The sequence below is a fragment of the Pelophylax lessonae genome (assembly GCF_965119305.1).
Source record: "Pelophylax lessonae genome assembly, chromosome: 6".
NCBI classification, from domain to species: Eukaryota; Metazoa; Chordata; class Amphibia; order Anura; family Ranidae; genus Pelophylax; species Pelophylax lessonae.
Window position 1 is genome coordinate 325,106,917 of NC_138773.1, and position 16,127 is coordinate 325,123,043.

A 16,127-nucleotide genomic window follows, 5' to 3' on the forward strand; every position below is an offset into this window, starting at 1 on the left:
CTCTTGATCACGTGACTGCATCTAGGACAAGTCAATAGGTCAGCCCTGAGCTCAGGATCACATGGGTTTGTCCAGAACTGAAGAACATTTTAGGGTTAAGTTTGTGATCACATGGCTTTGTCTGGAACTGATATAATTTCTTAAGGCGGAGCTTGTGATCACATGACCAGGGCCGGTGCTAGACTATTTTGCACCCTAGGCAAGACCAGCTACTTGCACAGCCCCCCCCCCCCCCCAAAAAAAAAAAAAAAAACTGTACACATTGTTACCCTTCCTACACATAATGCCCCCCTCTTTAACCCTGCACTCCCCTCCCTGCACACACTGCCCTTCTTTAACGCTACACCCCCTTCCTGTACACACTGCCCCCCTTTAGACTTACACCCCCTTCCTGCACACACTGCCCTTCTTTAATGCTACACCCCCTTCCTATACACACTGCCCCCTTTTTACCCTACACCCCCCTTCCTATACACACTGCCCCCCTTTAACCCTACACCCCCTCCCTGCACACACTGCCCCCCTTTAGCCCTACACTCCCCTTCCTGCACACACTGCTCCCCTTTATCCCTACACCCCCTTCCTGCACACACTGCTCCCCTTTATCCCTACACCCCCTTCCTGCACACACTGCTCCCCTTTATCCCTACACCCCCTTCCTGCACACACTGCCCCCCCTTTAGCCCTACACCCCCTTCCTGCACACACTGCCCCCTTTAGCCCTACACCCCCTTCCTGCACACACTGCCCCCCTTTAGTCCTACACCCCCTTCCTGCACACACTGCCCCCCTTTTACCCTACACCCCCCTTCCTATACACACTGCCCCCCTTTATCCCTACACCCCCTTCCTGCACACACTGCCCCCCCTTTAGCCCTACACCCCCTTCCTGCACACACTGCCCCCTTTAGCCCTACACCCCCTTCCTGCACACACTGCCCCCCTTTAGTCCTACACCCCCTTCCTGCACACACTGCCCCCCTTTTACCCTACACCCCCCTTCCTATACACACTGCCACCCTTTTACCCTACACCCCCCTTCCTATACACACTGCCCCCCTTTAGCCCTACACCCCCTACCTATACACACTGCCCCCCTTTAACCCTACACCCCCTTCCTGCACACACTGCCCCCCTTTAGCCCTACACCCCCCTTTCTATACACACTGCCCCCCTTTAACCCTACACCCCACTTCCTATACACACTGCCCCCTTTCAACACTACGCCCCCTTCCTGTAAACACAGCCCCCCCCTCTATAGGTGGCACCTACCGGAGATGAGGAGGTGACAGGAGAGTAATGTGGCACTGGCCATGGCTGTGCCCTAGATGGCAGTGCGCCCTAGGTGGCTGCCTAGTTCGCCTAGTGGTAGCACCGGCCCTGCACATGACTAAAAAACCCAAAAAATTGTATTTTTTTTTTTTCCCAAGCAGATTCTGCCTCAGCATTCCACATCTTAAAATCTGTGGCCAACTGTTATGAGATTCCAGTAAAGGTGAAATCTGCAATTTCAGTGAGATCGCTCGGCTCATCCCTAAGGACACACGAAGGACACGCTAAGGACAAGCATTACCTAAAATTCAAGTCTGCGCACATCATTTTGGCTGTTACAAAAATAACAAATCCAATCATTCCATGCATAGACCATCCATATTTACCCGCAGCTCCCCGACAATTATTTTTGGATTACATTATGCATTCAATGTATGTACGAGTTTTCTCGCAGTATCAGAACCCACATAAAGCCGAATTAAACGCATAAAAATGTCACCCGTCGTGCACAAAATCGGCGGCTGCTTTATTAGGCAGGAAATAATGTAATCTGGAGGTATTGCTAATTCAGTAAATGTCGCTTCTAAGTGTTTGACTCTCCTCCAGAACGCAGCAATTTGGGCCTTTAGTAAATCTGTAAAAAGCTTTTCTTCAGCCGTGAAATACACCGGCAATTTCAGAATTATTATGAAAAGCAGGGAAAAAAAACGCCTCAACAATGTCCCACCGCGCAACGTTCCATCATGAAGAACATGCCCTTCGCCAATAACCTGCAAACTTGTGAGAGAGAGCTGTGGGTGGGGGTACCCTACAATTTCTGGGTGACCTGGAGGTCATATCGCCCTGTAGTCATTGGAGGAGAGAAGGGGGGGGGGAATAGAGGGAGAGGAGAGGAAGGAGGGGGTGAGAGAAACACAGAGGAGAGATCCAAGTCCAAAGGATCCATCAAGCCTTTTTTGATTTGTTATTTAGTCTTTTTGTCTAAGTATAGATCGGTGTTTGTCCCATAACATGTTTGCATCCAATTACTGTTGACTGACCCCATAAATCCAAAAATCCATATAGAGGAATCAGGACCTCCTTCCTCCTGCCGGTGACCCCTCTAGTCATATAAAGATCTATATAGAGAAATCAGGACCTCCTTCCTCCTGCTGGGGACCCCTCTAGTGATATAAAGATCTATATCGAGGAATCAGGACCTCCTTCTTCCTGCTGGTGACCCCTCTAGTGATATAAAGATCTATATAGAGGAATCCGACCTCCTTCCTCCTGCTGCTGACCCCTCTAGTGATATAAAGATCTATATAGAGAAATCAGGACCTCCTTCCTCCTGCCGGTGTCCCCTCTAGTGATATAAAGATCTATATAGAGGAATCAGGACCTCCTTCCTCCTGCTGGTGATCCCTCTAGTGATATAATGATCTATATAGAGGAATCAGGACCTCCTTCCTCCTGCTGGGGATCCCTCTAGTGATCTAAAGATCTATATAGAGGAATCAGGACCTCCTTCCTCCCGCTGGGGATCCCTCTAGTGATATAAAGATCTATATAGAGGAAATCAGGACCTCCTTCCTCCCGCTGGGGATCCCTCTAGTGATATAAAGATCTATATAGAGGAAATCAGGACCTCCTTCCTCCCGCTGGGGATCCCTCTAGTGATATAAAGATCTATATAGAGGAATCAGGACCTCCTTCCTCCTGCTGGTGACCCCTCTAGTGATATAATGATCTATATAGAGGAATTAGGACCTCCTTCCTCCCGCTGGGGACCCCTCTAGTGATATAAAGATCTATATAGAGAAATCAGGACATCCTTCCTCCTGCTGGTGACCCCTCTAGTGATATAAAGATCTATATAGAGGAATCAGGACCTCCTTCCTCCTGCTGGTGACCCCTATAGTGATATAAAGATCTTGGTTTTCCTCCAGTCACAGCATCCCCCCCCCAGTTAGAAAACACCCCCCTAGGAGCACACTTAACCCTTTGATCGCCCCTGATGTTAACCCCTTCCCTGCCAGTGTCCTTTACACAGTGACAGGGCTTTTTTTTTTTGTCAGATTTGTCCGCCGCAATGTCACAGTTGTCAAAAATCACTGAAAAGTCCATACATTTATCCCCTAGTTTGTAGACGCTATAACTGAATCGCAAACCAATCAATATACATTTATTGGGATTTTTTTTTTACCAAAAATATGGAGCAGAATACATATTGGCCTAAATTGATGAAGAAATTAGATTTTTTACATTTTCACTCAGGGGTGTACTCACTTTTGTTGCCAGCGGTTTAGACATTAATGGCTGTGTGTTGAGTTATTTTGAGGGGACAGTAAATTTACACTGTTATACAAGCTGTACACTCACTACTTTACATTGTAGCAAAGTGTCATTTCTTCAGTGTTGTCACATGAAAAATAGAATAAAATATTTACAAAAAATGCGAGGGGTGTACTTACTTTTGTGAGATACTGCACAACAGATTGCTGTGTTTACATCAACTGACCATTGTTCTCTCTCAGCGGGGAGCGATCGCGGGTGCCCGGCTGCAATCGCAGCCGCCAACCCTGTGAATCGGCTTCCCCGCTGCTTAATGGGGGGCGGGCACACGCCCCCCAGGAGCGCTCCCATGAACCGACGTACCAATACGTCGGTTCGCGCAGCCGAGCCAGCCTATCTGCGACGGGCGGTCGGCAAGAGGTTAAAGAAAAAAAAAAACTTGGTTACGTTAAGGCTTAACCCTTTGGGGCTGGCTCCAGTCGGCCATTTAAGGGGTTTGGAATTCCGGGAGGCGGGCTGGGGCTTGTGACTACGTTACTCCTGTGATTGGCTGTCACGGCGGTCACATGATCGGAAAACTCCCGATTGCAAGCTTTTCTTGAGCCATCGGTCACTGTGCCGGGAGTGCACAGAATTTGGAATTCCGGAAGGCAGGCCGGGGCTTGTGACTACATGACTGCCGTAATTGGCTGTCACAGAGGTCACATGATCGGAAAACTCCCGATTGCAAGCTTTTCTTGAGCCATCGGTCACTGTGCTGGGAGCACACGGGGTTTGGAATTCCGGTAGGCGGGGCAGGGCTTGTGACTACGTGACCGCTGTGATTGGCTGTCACGGCGGTCACATGATCGGAAAACTCCCGATTGCAAGCTTTTCTTGAGCCATCTGTCACTGTGCCGGGAGCGCACGAGGTGCGCACTCTTGGCACAGCTCTGTCGGCGCTAACCCACGCTGGGTGCCAAGGCCCTGCTGCCCAGAGGCCGCATATTTGCGTGCGCTCGGCGCCTAGGGGTTAATTAATTACAAATAAATTTCCAAACCAAAAGGCCGATAGCAGAATTCCTCCACGGATGGTGTAGAGGAGGGAGGGCTGAAGCGGATAATCTATAATCAGTGACAATGTAACATTGTATCACTTTTAGTTTTTTTGTTACACTCTTGTCTGTCAATTCTGCGATTTCTCCAGATTGCACACCGCTGCGGAATATGTTGGTGCTACAGAAATCCTGAATGACGGGTAATCAATCTGCCGCCAACACCGAGGGACGGGCCGCTCGTACAGTACAACTTAGTTGGACTCTTCATATAAAACTGTTTACAGCCGGCACTGGTGCAGCTTTTATTATTCATTATCGGACCCGGCGCAGTTTACGGAGCAGTAAAGATCGGAATTACGGCAGCGAGACAACAATTACCCAATAAAATGGGAGCACGATATACTGCACCTTGTTGTTTTCAATTAAGAGGTAACTGTGTTTTTTCCACCTATACTTGGAATCCAGCTTCTCGTAAAGATTATACTAGCTGTCATGAGGAGGCGACGTGAGATATTGGGGACGGTAATAAGCCCACTGAGAGGTGGCAGAGGACGACGTTTAACGCACACACCGCGATTATAATTCCAGTGAAGTGACTGCGTCTCCTGTTCCTGCGGCCCCACGTACTGGCAGAGCATACTGGAAGTCAGAGGTGTAACTAGAACCTTCAGGGCCCCGGTGCAAGAAACCATGAAGGGCCCCCGGACCCCTGGCCAGGGCCCTTCCCTTCAAGCCTGGGGCTCTTCCCACTGATCCTGGGGCCCTTTACTCTCATTGCGGGGCCCTTTATTACGGTCCTGCAGTGGAACCCTTTCACAAGTTCAGCAGTGGGCCCCCTTCCTGCCATCTTTGGGCCTCCCCACGGTGGTGGAATGCCAGGGCCCGGTCGCAAGTGTGACCTTTGCGATCCTGGAAGTTCACCCACTGGTGTCAGTAGTTTTTATTTTTTGGTATTTTAATTGTATTATTTTTTATCATTTTATTTTATTTTTTTACAATGGGACTGACTATGACTCTGTCCATTCAGAAAAGGAAGGAGCTGGTAAATTACATATTTACCGACCCTTCCTGGTTCTCTATTGTGACACATTCCCTGCAGCACCCGACAGGAGAGGGGAGGGAGCACAGTGGGGGGGGGACCAGGGGAGCACACAGGGGCCCAGAGACAGCAGAACACAAGTGAACTGGATAGGAGGATTGGCGGGGGCAGCATAAAGAGGAACCAATCTCCTCCATTTTCCTCCTGCAGCTACAGGAGAAAAAAGGAGGACAGTGATTTCTCTACATGCTGCCCCCCTCCCCCCTGCTATCCAGGTGTACAGGAGAGCCGCACAGGCCCCCTGGAGCATGGGGCCCATTTGCAATTGCAACCCCTGCAGTTACGCCCCTGTTTGGACTCATTTACAATATGATTTATGTCAGCTGTTGGTTAATGTTCTTTTAGCACTGCACCTGTGTCCATTAAACAAAATATAAGCAGATAAACCTTTTGCTCTAAAGCTGCGAATAGAGTAATTCCTGATTTTTGTCACTCACATTGAGTTCGGTTGGGCGCACACGGGCGATTTCTTGCAGTGATTAATCCTTAGTAGAAATGATTGATAGCTGCACATTTTGAAACATTGTAGGGAGTATCAGCAATTAATCACTATTACATCCTACTTGTGTTTCTCACTCCATAGGGAGCCATTTATTCCAAATGTGTAACTATTGATCGCCCCAATTATTTGTTACAACATAAAAACAACCCATCCTCCGCTTTCATCTCACGCGCCGCATTATATGGCAGTGCTATAATTACATCACATCGACTTCCAGATCGTGCAAAACAAGAAGATTTCAGTCCCTTCTACAAAGGAGCTTTTATGTCGGAATACAAACTCCACTTCAAAGGCGTCAATAATGACATTTAGAGTGGAGCTCGTCCTCTTCTACTCATTGTTTTGTTTTTTTTTCCTCTGTGAATTTCTGTTCAATGATATTGCCAAGACTAAATTTAAGTCAAACTCCAGAGGAAAACCTTTTTGTATTCAGACAGGAAGTGAGGGAAACACATAATACAAATATGACGTTACTGTATCCTTCTTTCTTCATGCTACTTACCAAAAAAAAAAGGGGGGGGTGACTTCTGGTCTTGGTGACACAACCGGGAAGAAATGTCCCAAATGGATACAGAAATTGCAGTAATAAACATAGAAAAGCAACGCAGGGTCACTGGTGGGGGGCAGTAAAGCAGCACTCCCTTATCGGGCCCCATCTGGTCAACAGGGGGGCTTGCAAGGGGCCTGCACAGTTCACAGTCCATCAACTTCAGAACCTTGGTTGCCCCCCTTTTTCCATTCCTTATCCCTGTCTACAACACCCAGAATCACACATCCCCTTCGGGGAGGGGCGGTAGCCAGGAGGAGTCACTGTTTTGAAACTTTGGAGGATCTGCTGTGAGCCGGGCAGAGGGTGCAATGACAGTACTACAGAAGGGGCCCTGAGGGCCAGTGGGCACACTGCCTCCAGGTGAAGCTTCATTCTAAATCCTGAAGACGGGGATGCAGGGGGTGCAGAGTGAGACATACTGGAGGATGCAGGTAGTGCAGAGTGTAGGGGAAATGGAGGATTTAGGGGGTGCAGAATGCAGGGTAATGGGGGATGCAGAGTATAGGGTAATGGGAAATGCAGAATGTGAGGTAATAGGGGATGCAAATTAGGGGTAATGGGAAATGCATGGGGGTGGAGTAATGGGGGGCGCAGAATGTGGAGTAACGGGGGTGCAGAGGTGTAATGAGGGTACAGACAGAGTAATGGGAGATGCAGGTGGTGTAGAATGTAGAGTAATGAGGGATGCAGAGTGTGGAGTAATGGGGGGGAGCAGGGGTGCAGAATGTGGAGTAACGGGGGGTGTAGAGGTATAGTGAGGGTACAGACAGAGTAATGGAAGATGCAGGTGGTGTAGAGTGCTATGTAATGGGAAATTCAGTGGGTGAAGATTAAGGTGTAAGGGGGGATGCAGAGAGCAGGGTAGAAGGGGTGTAGGGGGTACAGATTATGGCCACTGATAGGGTGTAATGGGAGGGAAGCCCTATCAGGTGGGCGGTGCGGAGTCCCATCATTCCTAATGGTGGCCCTGGAGGCACAGCAGACCAGGTTTTCTGCATGTTTTCCTTTTTTATGTTTTGATCATTTTTGTCCAGGTTTTGACCTATGTTAATTCCAAGCATGTTTAAATTCAACAAAAGTAGACAAAATGTATCTCCCTTTCCATTTATATAAAAAGTTTTGAAATACACTTCTACTTTTAAATATTGCCCCCTACTGGCTGATTTTAATTAGAGCACAACATTGTATATTGTGTGCAAGGGTTACTGAAGACCCCCGGACAATGACTTGGTTCATCTCTTACCTGGGCAGGGTTGGGGATTGCAGTCCTGGAACTCGGTGGCAGATCCGGCGCAGGGAAGTCCTCCATTCCTAGGTTCGGGATTATTGCAGAACCGTTTTCTGGATCGGAACCCCAATTCGCACTCTCGGGAACAGATGGACCAGGCACCCCAGGGGCTCCAGCCACCGCTGATTATACGAGCCGGAATCTTGCCGTTCCGCATAAGTTCATCCACCAGAGCTGGAGAAAGAATGACTGAAGATTGGTATTCTATATCATTGGTTGTCAACATGCAACTTAACTTTGGCCATTCACAAGGGAGAATGACAGAAGACCATTACTCTATATCAATAGTTTTCATGCAAGGTGCAGGGAGGCCTCAACTGTGGCCCCTGACAGTTCCAATGGGCAAACATAAATTCAATATATGACATAAGAACACTACTCTATACCAATGGTTGTCAACATGCAAGATGAAAAGGGCCTACATGCTCAGCACCTAACCTTTTTACTATTAATATATTTAAAAAATTTGGGGGTTTGTCCTATCTTTTGCAATCTGTCGTTCATTTTGAATTTTTGCAGCCTTGATTTCCTTTTTACATATTCTGTTATATTCTTTGTAACAATTAAACGATGATAGTGTTCCTTCATTTTTATATTTTTTAAAAGCTCTTTTCTTTTTATTTATAGCTTTTTTAACTTTGGCCGTGAGCCACATAGGTTTTATTCTTAGCCTTTTAAACTTATTACCTATGGGAATATACTTTGAAGTGAGTTTGCATGGAGTCTTTTTGAAAGTTTCCCATTTCTGTTCTGTGCTCATCGATGGCAATATTCCCTCCCAGTCTAAATCCTGGAGAGCTGCCCTCATCCTTGGAGCCTCAACTGTGACCCTTCGCAAGGGAGAATGACAGAAGACTATTACTCTATACAAATGTCTGTCAACATGCAAGGTATAGGGAGCTTCAACTGTGGCCCCTGACAGCAAAGGGCCACACGTAAATTAAGTATATGACAGAAGATCATCAGAGACCATTAGAGAGTGCAGACCTGCGACAGGAAGACACATTATAGGAAATAATGAGACATTGGGACATGCTACATAAGACCTGACACTCACTGCTGGTGTCTGCAAAGGGCCACGCAGTAAGTACTCAAGGGCCACATGGGGCCCTAAGGCTGCAGGTTGGGGACCAGGGCTCTGTATTGTCAGTGTTAGGTTATCAGTGTTATGACACCATTAGAAGTTTGCAACAGGAAAACACATTACAAGAGATAGCAATGAGACTGCTAGAGATCCCTGACATCTTTATAAATGAATGCTCCTGTTACTGATTGCTGAGGTCTGCAAAGGGCCACACAGCGAGTACCCATGAGCCATCCCCTGGCTTCAGAGTTGCAATTGAAAGAGCTTAATGTATATTTTTAGCCTTATTTCAGTGTTTTTCGGGTCAGATACAAACGTACAGTCCGTCTCGCAGGCCACCGAGCCGTCGTTAGCACAGAATCGGGTCTCTATCTTCTTCCTCCCGAACTGCAGGATATGGGGGTCCGACAGTTGCGCTCTGCAGGTATATCGGAAACGCTGTTCCTGGCGCGATCCGCTTTGCGTGACGTTGACAGGCATCCAGGGCGTCCAAGGTGTGTTTCTCCGTACCTCAGGACATGTTTCAGGGTTACACGTCCTGAATTCCTGCAATGTGGGAGAGAATGAGATAAATCCAGGCCAATACATAATAGACTGTCAGCAGAAAAGGTATTGCTGGAAGTTAACAAACAAGAATAGTAGCGGATTCATTATTATGGGTAATGCAGGACATTTAGGAAGATTTTGCATTATTGAAGTTCCTCAAGGCGATCTAGAAGATAGTCAAGTAGGTCTGGAGTCACCAAAATAGGTTCCAGGTGCCAACATTGGACTGACTTACCCAATTTTATTTAGCATCAGCCCATCACCCCTCAACTGTATTGAATGGAGCCATCTGGAATAATTTCAAATGGGAAGGAGATCGTGTGGTGGACATCTCACAGTGGAGTCACTATAAAGCCAACTGGAGAGTGATAGAGGTGCAAACCGAGACCATAATAAAGAAGAAGCTCACTGTTCTGGTCACTTCATAAAGCTATGGACACTGTCCCCATCAATCTGCACATGACCGAACTCTCGGTGGGTCCTGGCTGTAACCATACACACCTAAAAATGCTCTACATGCTGCATTTTTGTTGTCTATGCCATGTTTCTTAAGGACTTTTGGCCAAAATCCAGTGTAGTATCTGTTCTTATCAGTGTCCAGCAGGGGTGGTTTGCCATTATTCTGGCCTAATGGCTGGGATAGCTGGCTCTATAGTCATTTGTCTGGTATGATGGTGGTTCTGAGGGATCTTACCTAAGGAATGCAACCTGAACTAAGCACCTATTAGGAAAGAAGATGGTCACTAGTACTTCCATAGTGTGGAAGATTCCAAGAGGCCCAGTGCCTCCTGATTTGAGAGGTGCTACCTTGTCTGGCCAGGGGTTGGGAGACAGAGAGCCTGCGGTATTGAATGACCCCTAGCAGTGGCATCCCAGGGAGGCCCCTAGTATGACTTTAGATTTGGGACCCCACCATGAGAATGAGCACTAGGCTATAACACCACTTGCACAACACCTCATGGGCGCCTCGAATTTTGCCCGAGACCTGGGCAATTTTTGTTACCAGGCCAGGGTTGCACATTGGTACCTTTTTTATTTGTTCACACTTCATGTTTGCCAGTCTATGGGGGAGAGGTGTGGCCCTTAGGTTCCTTCCCCTCTTGCCTTGGGGGGGGGGTCTCTTCGGTGAAGCCCCCCCACCCAGCACTAGTTGGTCGGCTGATCATGAGAAGCGGGGTCATTTGGCTAGGTGGACCTGAGTGTGCCTTGTAGCCACCAGGGTCTCTTGCGCTGGGGGGGGGGGGCAGGAAGGGGTCCTTCCTCTTTGAGAGAGGACCATAAAGCATACCCTAGTGCACTTATTCATGTTTGCCAGTCTATGGGGGAGAGGTGTGGCCCTTAGGTTCCTTCCCCTCTTGCCTTGGGGGGTCTCTTCGGTGAAGCCCCCCCACCCAGTACTAGTTGGCCGGCTGATCATGAGAAGCGGGGTCATTTGGCTAGGTGGACCTGAGTGTGCCTATAGCCATCAGGGTCTCCTGCCCTGGGGGGCAGGGAGGGGTCCTTCCTCTTTGGGAGAGGACCATAAAGCATACCCTAGTACACTTATTCATGTTTGCCAGTCCATGGGGGAGAGGTGTGGCCCTTAGGTTCCTTCCCCTCTTGCCTCGGGGGGGTCTCTTCGGAGAAGCCCCCCCAGCCAGTACTAGTTGGTCGGCTGATCATGAGGAGGGGGGTCATTTGGCTAGGTGGACCTGAGTTTGCATTGTAGCCATCAGGGCCTCCTGCCCTGGGGGGCAGGGAGGGGTCCTTCCTCTTTGGGAGAGGACCATAAAGCATACCCTAGTACACTTATTTGTGTGTGTTCATGTTTTTTTAAAAGCCAAACTCCAGACCATTTTTTGATATGGACGAGGGGGTGGGGGGGGGGGGGGCTAGCTACACCTTTGTCAGGTTTTATTTCCCTTCTACAATCTTGCTGGGGAGATATCCTCTAATTTCCCATTGTCCAGTGCAGACACATGCTGCAACCACACACATCTTCAGCAGAGCGAGAAAGGCTTAGCACCTGTCTGGATATTATTGCTATCTGTGTCTTCCCATCTCACTGCAAACGTACCATTCAATGGATGGTAAAAGGTACCAATATTCCACAGTATATTGACAAAGAGAATTAGTTAAAACATCTACAGACTTTTGTTCCTCTTCACATTAAAACATTTTTAAGAACACATTTTACCACATTACGCGCCATTACATAAATCCTCTCATTACACAAAGGTATCTCTAGGTACAATGACCTCCTACTGTCTCAAAGCCTCATGTTCATTTAATATAAATTGTATCTACTTGTTAATCTTGGATATTCAATTATCTTTTCATTATTCAAGCTCATGCTTGCAGAGGGATGAGACCACTTCTGCTGCATACAAGATGTAATCAGTATAGATAGTTTACAGCTACGAGGGCCTTGTGAGCCTTTTATATTACCCACCGATCAGCCATAACATTATGATCACCCACCTTATATTAGGTAGGTCCCCCGTTTGCCGCCTTAACAGCCCTGACCCGTCAAGGCATAGACTCCACTAGACAAAGAATCACACTTGCCTTCTTCCCTACTCTACTGCATCCTGGTGCCATCTCTTCCCCAGGTGTGACGCACACGCACCTGGCTATCCACATGATGTAAAAGAAAACTTGATTCATCAGACCAGGCCACCTTCTTCCATAGATCTGTGGTCCAGTTCTGATGCTTACATACCTCTGAAGGTATGCTGTGGTATCTGGCACCAAGCCATCAGTAGCAGATCCTTTAAATCTTGTAAGTTGAGAGGTGGGGCCTCCATGGATGGGACTTGTTTTTCCCAGCACATCCCACAGGTGCTCGATTGGATTGAGATCTGGAGAATTTTGAGGCAATGTCAACACTCCAAGTTCTTTGTTGTGTTCCTCAAACCACTCTTGAATTGATCAGACCAGGCCACCTTCCTCCATTGCTCCGTGGTCTAGTTCTGAGGCTCACGTGCCTATTGTAGGCACCTTTGGCTGTGGGCACCGGTCAGCATGGGCACCCTAAACAGTCTGCTCATACAAAGCCCTATACACAACAAACTGCAATGCTCTGTGTGCTCTGGCATGGCACCTATCAGAACCAGCATTCCCTTTTCCAGCAATCTGAGCTCCAGTAGCTCTCACATTGGATAGAACTAGATGAACCAGCCTTCCTTCCCAACCTCCATCAATGAGCCTTCCTTCCCAACCTCTATCAATGAGCCTTCCAGCCCCACCTCCATCAATGAGCCTTCCCTTCCCACCTCCATTATTGAGCCTTCCCCTTCTCACCTCCATCAATGAGCCTTCTCCCTCCCCACCTCCATCAATATGCCCCCCCCCCCTCACCTCCATCAATGAGCTTTCCCTCCCCACTTCCATCAATGAGCCTTCCCTTCCCACCTCCATTATTGAGCCTTCCCCTTCCCACCTCCCATCAATGAGCCTTCTCCCTCCCCACCTCCATCAATATGCCCCCCCCCCCTCACCTCCATCAATGAGCTTTCCCTCCCCACTTCCATCAATGAGCCTTCCCTCCCCACCTCCATCTCCATCAATGAGCCTTCCCTCCCCACTACCATCAATGAGCCTCCCCCCAACTCCATCAATGAGCCTTTCCCCTCCTCACTTCTATTATTGAGCCTTCCCCTCCCCATCAATGAGCGTTCCCTCCCCACCTCCATCAATGAGCCTTCCCTCCCCACCACCATCAATGAGCCTTCCCTCCCCACTACCATCAATGAGCCTCCCCCCACCTCCATCAATGAGCCTTTCCCCTCCCCACTTCCATCAATATGCCCCCCCCCTCACCTCCATCAATGAGCCTTCCCTCCCCACCACCATCAATGAGCCTTCCCTCCCCACTACCATCAATGAGCCTCCCCCACCTCCATCAATGAGCTTTCCCTCCCCACTTCCATCAATGAGCCTTCCCTCCCCACCTCCATCAATGAGCCTTCCCTCCCCACTACCATCAATGAGCCTCCCCCCAACTCCATCAATGAGCCTTTCCCCTCCTCACTTCTATTATTGAGCCTTCCCCTCCCCATCAATGGGCATCCCCTCTCCACCTCCATCAATGAGCCTTCCCTCCCCACCTCCATCAATGAGCCTTCCCTCCCCACCTCCATCAATGAGCCTTCCCTCCCCACCACCATCAATGAGCCTTCCCTCCCCACTACCATCAATGAGCCTTCCCCCCACCTCCATCAATGAGCCTTTCCCCTCCCCACTTCTATTATTGAGCCTTCCCCTCCCATCAATGAGCGTTCCCTCCCCACCTCCATCAATGAACCTTTCCTCCCCACCTCCATCAATGAGCCTTCCCTCCCCACTTTCATCAATGAGCCACACCCCTACCTCCATCAATGATCCCCCAACCTCCATATCAATGAGCCTTCCCTCCCCACTTCCATCAATAAGCCTTCCCTTACTTTCCCACCTCCATCAATGATCCTTGCCTGCTCATCACCCTGTCACCGGTTGGCCAGTTTTCCTTCCTTGGACCACTTTTGGTCGGTCCTGACCACTGCAGACTAAAAAGATCCCATAAGAGCTACAGATTTGTAGTTGCTCTGACCCAGTCGTTCAGCCATTACAATTTGGCCCTTTTCAAAGTTGCTCCAATCCTTTTGCTTGCCCATTTTTTTGGGCTTTTAACACATCAACTTCAGGGACAATATGTTCACTTGCAACCTAATATATCTCTACTACTTTCAGATGTCATTGTAATGAGATAGTCAAGTTATTCACTTTACGTGTCAGTGGTCATAATGTTATGGCTGATCGGAATATTGCTATTATACTAATGTGATTTTGTAGATCTGACGCCTGCTTTTATCTCCTGAAGAAGCAGATTGAACATCTGGGAAACGCGTTGTGAAGTGTTCTCATCTCTCTGCAAGCATCAGCTTGAATAATCAAAAGATAATCGAATGTTTGAGATTAACAAGTAGATACAATTTATAGAAGCGCAACAGGAGGCCTTGAGACAGTAGGAGGTCATTGTACTTAGAAATTTAGATCTTTGTATAATGAAAAAAGAGGGTTTCGGTAATGACACGCAATCTGATCTAAATAAAGTTTTAATGAGAAGAATAGTCTGTAGATTTTTTTGTGAATATGCTCTCGAACAATCAAAACCTTTTAAAGCTGAACTCCAGGAATCCCGCTACTTTGTAAAAACTGCAAGTATGCCATGCCTGCCGCCTCGTAGAATTTTCTCTATCATTCACATCAGACTGGTTGATTGTGCTCCAGGAAGATAACTGACTAGTCTCTGCTCCTTCAAGATCAGAGTCGCTGGAACTGCTAGGCCTGCCCCTTCTCTTCTCCTGCCCATTCACAGAAGCCTTTGTATTACATGAGCTCATTCACAAAATACAAAGGCTTCTGTGAATGGGCAGAAGAGTGGAGAGGTGGGAATAGCTGCTATTTGTGCTTCTTTCCTCTCACAGCCAGGTGTGTATACTCCAGGATTGCAATACACCCGTCACCTACAAGTAATAGAGAAGTCCCGTAGGTGACATGCACCTAACTGGACTTAACTCATAGAGTGCTTGCACTTTTTGCAAAGTTGCTTAATTCCTGGAATTCAGCTTTAAAGTCCCATTTTTTTAAATGATTTGCCTGTAGTAAGTTAGAATTGGGGACATGGTGCTATTACCAGTGGAGGACTGGGCCAGGGGGTAATTGCACTCTGATGCCCTGTAAAAAGGCTGCACCGCTTCTGCCACAGACTTGCCTAAATGATTCCTGGTGAAGAGAAGTAAAAAGTCCCCGCTGCTGACCTACTGAGTGCGGGATGAAGACAAGGACAGAGCATGGATGGTGTAAACTGTTTGAGCAGAGGCCGGTTCCATGCCCCACTGGAGACTCTCCCCTGACCAGCCCCACCTGAGCTGTCCCAGCTCCCTCCAACCGCCCCCTGCTGACCAGGTCGGGAACCCGGATTTGGCCGGTGGGTAGAGAGTACCTGGAGCAAGGCTGGGGGTCAGAAGATGGCTGGGAAGAGGGAAAGTGGAAGGGGGGCCGAGTCGCTGCACCATTGAACTCTGGATTATACTTGCCCCCTGGGCCGAAAGTTGCCAGTCAGCCCCTGGCTATTACTATAAGCCAGTCCAATCATACTATCTGTTGGAGTTCTGTCTCAGTGACAGCCGTCCCCTAATGTCTTGTCTGCGAGTCAGAGGACAGGAAGTGAGAGTAAAACCATAGAGATCATGGCAGCAGTTTTAATCTTGACAGAAATATTTACTCTTGCCATGATAAAACAACATGTTATGGCGCAAAACAACCGAGAACTATCTAAAAGGGGGAGGGTTGCCCTTTTAAGAGTGCATTGTAAAGGTCAAAGTAACTTTTTAGGATGGCTCCCTGTTCCTCCTAGCCCAGAGTAAGGGTAAATCCTCTGAAATCCCAAATTGCAACGTAAGAAGAATGCAGAGGGTGCAATCAAGTGTAGAAATGTATTGCACAAAGATTC

General features: G+C 48.2%; 1 protein-coding gene across 2 annotated transcripts in view; it reads right to left on the reverse strand.

Annotated features, from left to right (window-relative positions):
- SEMA5B (semaphorin 5B) overlaps positions 1–16,127 on the reverse strand; it is a 295,097-nt gene that overhangs the window by 39,668 nt on the left and 239,302 nt on the right. For both annotated transcript variants that reach the window (XM_082262187.1, XM_082262188.1), the window contains exons 15-16: positions 9,427–9,652; positions 7,978–8,196 (exon numbers count right to left, since the gene is read on the reverse strand). In XM_082262187.1, coding sequence (XP_082118313.1) covers positions 7,978–8,196; positions 9,427–9,652 — 445 coding nt within the window. The remainder of the gene's footprint in view (positions 1–7,977; positions 8,197–9,426; positions 9,653–16,127) is intronic.